Raw genomic sequence first — 5,405 nt, forward strand, 5'->3', positions numbered from 1 at the left:
GTGTTAAAGCATTTTCTTTTCACTGTCACGCAAAAAAGACAACAAAACTAAAAAATTAAGATATATTTTGCTGATCTTCTCGTCCAAAATAATATCCATGGCGTCAAAAGCGAAACAAAGTTCAAGAAGAAGACACAATGCAATAATTAATGGCATAATGTTGAAGACGCTGCTCAGCTCAGAGCACTGTTTAAGCAACGATATGTCTTTTGGTCGCAGATTAAGGATATATACAGTCAAAATAGTTATACCACTATCACAACATGACTACACGTACATTTAGTGTTGTCAGCCAAACGAAACCTCATGCGGTTTGTCAGTTCTCATCTCCCGCCAACATATAATTAACAGTTCCCGTGATCACGTTCTGGGGCTAAAGGCTGTGTGCGGTATTCCAAAATGGACGACCATCATAACAAGTTTTACAACTGTTTTACGTAATCAAACACAATGTCTTGACGTAAACTACCCAGATAGAAATAATTCTCTCTTTCGTCCAGACCGATATACTTCCATGCAGGCTTTTGACGTAATTAGTTGGGGACCTGATTAAGGCTGACCCTGTCCTGCCCGGAAATTGATGTCAATAAATTCGTAAAACAATTGCAGTTTCCAACTCCTGGCAAGACGGTCAATAAAACTTATAATTTCAAATGGATAGCTGCCCGAGGCGTGACTGAAAGCCCTAGGGGCTCCGTGCGCCTAGACCTTAAAAGCACAGTAACTTTAAAGGCCAACATCCAAAAGAATTTTTCTCCTGGAGCGACCTAAACTTGAACCCGTCGCTATTCTTGCATGTCTGTTTACTTCGTGCTGCACGCAAAAATTGTGCGACTTCCTTGCCGCGTGGATTGACGAAGCTGTTTTATTCTCGTGACTGAAAACACTGCAGTGCGTGCAGTTGTATTCTGTGGGTTCGACAGATCGGTCCAGTAGTTTGGTCTCAATCGCTCTACGCACACACACACACACTGGCACACACACACACACACTCACACACACACACACACAGGCACACACTAGCTCACACACACACACGCACACACACACACACCCGCTCGGCTTTTTGTCCCCTCTGCCTCACTGATTTGGTTTTGTGTTTATTTCGTCATTATTTTGTTAGTAAATAGTGAACATTGCTTCAATGCCGAAGCAAAAAACATCATTATTGGTTGTAATGTGCTACCAATTTTAAAACCCGAATATCGTATTACATAGTAATTTTGACAGCAGTTCAAATGTGTACATTAACCAGTTCCATTCAGCAGACTTTCAGGTCTTTGTAACTGATTTCTGGCCAGGAATTTATCACGCTTTCTATTGTTCATTCGTTTCCTGTGACATCAGCAAACCAGCAAAGTGTGTGTGTGTGTGTGTGTGTGTGTGTGTGTGTGTGTGTGTGTGTGTGTGTGTGTGTGCCTTTGGTTATATCGGTTTTTGTTGTTGTTGATGAGTACGTAACAAAATTAAGTCAGTATAATTATATACGTTTGCACCATACCTCATCTCCCGTGAAATATCAACAGAGTTCGAAGTTTCATCTGTATAGTATGATTTGTTTTCAAATACGTTTTGTCTTTCTTTCCTTGTCCTGGTTTGTTTACAGATCATCGTCATTTTTGAGTCACTTGAGAAAAAGTGACTCTATGTAATCGGTCAGTGTTAGTCTATCCGGCCGGCCGTCCGGCCGGCCGTCCGGCCGGCTGTCCGGCCGGCCGTCCGTAGACACCACCTTAACGTTGGAGATGGTCTTTGACCGTAGGAAGAAAAAGACTCCCCTCTTACCACTCACCATCAGCGGTGAGAACGTAGAGCAGGTTGATTCCTTCAAATTTCTAGGGGTGACCATCTCCAATGACCTTAGCTGGGCTGTTCATACTGACCTTTCAGTAAAGAAGGCCCATCAGCGTCTCTACTTCCTGAGACAGCTGAGGAAGTTCAAAGTGTCCTCCTCCATCATGTCCCAGTTCTACAGGGCTGCTGTAGAGAGTCTCCTTACCTTTTCTATCACGGTTTGGTACAGCAGCTCCTGCCAGTTTGAGAAAGAAAAACTGGAGAAGGTCGTTAGGGCTGCCAGCAGGATCATTGGCAGAGATCTCCCCTCTATAGACTCCCTTCACATCCTGCGCATGATGAGGAAATGTAGGTCCATCATGCAAGATCCCACACACCCGGCTGGTCATCTCTTCCAGCCTCTGCTCTCGGGGCGCAGGCTCAGAACCCTCAGATGCCGTACGGCAAGACTCAGAAACAGTTTCTACCCCCAGGCTGTCCTGGCTTTTAATAACCGGTAAATGAACTCTACAGACTGTGACACGTTTTAGGATGCTCTAGGAGTATGGTTTTAGTAGCTGACATTACATACTGTGATATATAGAGTGGGTTTTAGCATGGTGACACCACTGTGACGCGATGAAGCCAGACTATGTTTTAGCAGCTGGTTATATTACCGGAATACACATCTAGTATGTTTTAGTAGTTTTAGTCGTTCTTTAACCACTGTGATGTGTTGGAAGAGTTTATTTTTATGTGCTGTTTTAGAGGTACATTTTATCAGTATGGAACATGTTCAGTTCTTACAGTAGTTGATAGTGGGGGGGGGGGGGATCCTATCTTATTCTGCGTACTTTTATTGTGGTTCCGATAGCTCTTAGAGTTTCATAGTTCTCACCATGTCTGTATAGTGTATGTATTAGTTACTGTGATACCAAATTGTCTTACCCATGTATGTATGATGCTATGCGCCAGTGATGTATGAATGCTATTTATTTTTGTTTTTATCACACAGCAAGCTGCTTTCCTCGTGTATTTTTTATGTTCATTCATGTATTGTACACTTGGCAATAAATTATCTATCTATCTATCTATCTATCTAACTATCAAAGCGATCGGGCTCATATTTTGTTTAGTCGTGACCTCCAATGACCTCTACACTTTAACGATGGTTTCGTTGACCTTTGACCTTTTTCAAGGTCACAGGTCAGCGTCAAAGGAAAAATTAGACATTTTATATCTTTGACAAAGTTCATCGGATGTGATTGAAACTTTGTAGGATTATTCTTTACATCAAAGTATTTACATCTGTAGCCTTTTACGAACGTTATCAGAAAAACAAGGGAGATAACTAGCCTTTTCTGTTCGGCAACACACAACTTAACGTTGGGCTTTTCTCGGAAACTATAAAAGTGACCGGGCTCAAATTTTATGTGAACGTGACTCATTGTGTTGTGAATAGCAATTTCTTCCTGTCCATCTGATGCCTCATATAATATTCAGAACTGCGAAAGTGACTCGATCGAGCGTTTGCTCTTCTTGTTATATTTAGTCAAGTTTTGACTAAATATTTTAACATCGAGGGGGAATCGAAACGAGGGTCGTGGTGTATGTGTGTGCGTGCGTGCGTGTGTGCGTGCGTGTAGAGCGATTCAGACCAAACTACTGGACCGATCTTTATGAAATTTGACATGAGAGTTCCTGGGTATGATATCCCCGAACATTTTTTTCATTTTTTTGATAAATGTCTTTGATGACGTCATATCCGGCTTTTCGTGAAAGTTGAGGCGGCACTGTCACGCTCTCATTTTTCAACCAAATTGGTTGAAATTTTGATCAAGTAGTCTTCGACAAAGCCCGGACTTCGGTATTGCATTTCAGCGTGGTGGCTTAAAAATTAATTAATGACTTTGGTCATTAAAAATCTGAAAATTGTAAAACAAAAACATAAATTTATAAAACGATCCAAATTTACGTTTATCTTATTCTCCATCATTTGCTGATTCCAAAAACATATAAATATGTTATATTCCGATTAAAAACAAGCTCTGAAAATTAAATATATAAAAATTATTATCAAAATTAAATTGTCCAAATCAATTTAAAAACACTTTCATCTTATTCCTTGTTGGTTCCTGATTCCAAAAACATATAGATATGATATGTTTGGATTAAAAACACGCTCAGAAAGTTAAAACAAAGAGAGGTACAGAAAAGCGTGCTATCCTTCTTAGCGCAACTACCTACCCCGCTCTTCTTGTCAATTTCACTGCCTTTGCCATGAGCGGTGGACTGACGATGCTACGAGTATACGGTCTTGCTGAAAAATGGCATTGCGTTCAGTTTCATTCTGTGAGTTCGACAGCTACTTGACTAAATATTGTATTTTCGCCTTACGCGACTTGTTTAATCTCGGAAGATCTAACTAGTGTTCTGAGCATCGCCTAAGTAGACATCAACAAGCATGTACATACTTGAATGATCTTGCCGTTGTCTATCTTTTCCGATATCGTGTCCATTTCCACATCGCAACATTATTGAATATTTGTACCAGTTTCAATTTGTCTGATTCAAACTAGATGTTGAATGACACAGAAATAAAACGATTTCTTCGTGAACTTCAATTTTGTTTGAGTAATATATCAGGTGTACGATACATCTACACAGTTGTGTGTGTGTGTGTGTGTGTGTGTGTGTGTGTGTGTGTGTGTGTGTGTGTGTATGTGTGTGTGTGTATGTGTGTGTGTGAGTGTGTGTGTGTGTTTGTGTGTGTGTGTGTGTGTGTGTTCTTGAACATAACTACACCCATGTGTTTATGAGTTACATAATTATATATATGCGTTCAGTCAGTCTGCATGTTTCCTTTCACAAAATAAGACACAACATCAAAAATGAATACAGATTTGATCTGCAAGGAGGAAATATCAAACCAACCCACACCCCAAACCTAAAGCAGCTCATGACAAACTTTTGGTACACACTTTGCAAAATAAAACTCTAATTTCTAACCAGCTGCATTACACGCTGCCAACAGAGAGAGAACAAGTCGCGTAAGGCGAAATTACAACATTTAGTCAATCTGTCGAACCCACAGAATACAAGAAACTAAGTCCATCTCACGATGAACACGAGCCGAAATCATATGCACTCGACTTATGAAATAGAAAGAAATTAAATACGACGAAGAGAAGAAAAAGTTTGAAAGTACCATTGAACTTCCATGTCGGCGTGTGGCTGAGCTTAAAATAGGAATGTTGTTGCAATCTGTTAGGCACTTTTCCTTTTGACAGGTAGTTTTTGCATGTACAGCAAAACACGGCCTTTTTTACAAATCCTAAAGACTGTCGGAAACTTCGCATGCTCTCTTGTGAACGCCATGTGAAACATTGATTCTGAAACAAAAATCTATGGCATGAATGACAATGGAAAGACGGTCTCTCTCTGATTCCAAGTTCATAATGACAGTTATGAAGTGCTGAATTTAAAAAATCTGTAGATGAAGTAAAATCATTTGAATGTTGGCTTGTTGAAACTTCATAACAAACAGCCACCTCGTCTATATCATTATCTGAAAGAATGCAAACTTCCTTTGAAACACCAACATTTGTATGGAAAACTTCTGTTTCTGTCAT

General features: G+C 40.1%; 1 protein-coding gene across 1 annotated transcript; it reads left to right on the plus strand.

Annotated features, from left to right (window-relative positions):
* Positions 1-1,745: 1,745 nt before the first annotated feature.
* On the plus strand, positions 1,746-2,294 carry LOC138947938 (uncharacterized). The gene has a single exon (XM_070319463.1). It carries the CDS (start codon positions 1,746-1,748, stop codon positions 2,292-2,294), a length of 549 nt encoding a protein of 182 aa, XP_070175564.1.
* Positions 2,295-5,405: the final 3,111 nt, after the last annotated feature.

This window comes from Littorina saxatilis, linkage group LG15, assembly GCF_037325665.1.
Source record: "Littorina saxatilis isolate snail1 linkage group LG15, US_GU_Lsax_2.0, whole genome shotgun sequence".
Classification (NCBI taxonomy): Eukaryota; Metazoa; Mollusca; class Gastropoda; order Littorinimorpha; family Littorinidae; genus Littorina; species Littorina saxatilis.

Excerpts from the sequence above, each read along its gene's own strand:
- LOC138947938 (XM_070319463.1), top strand. The coding sequence starts at position 1,746 with ATGGTCTTTGACCGTAGGAAGAAAAAGACTCCCCTCTTACCACTCACC.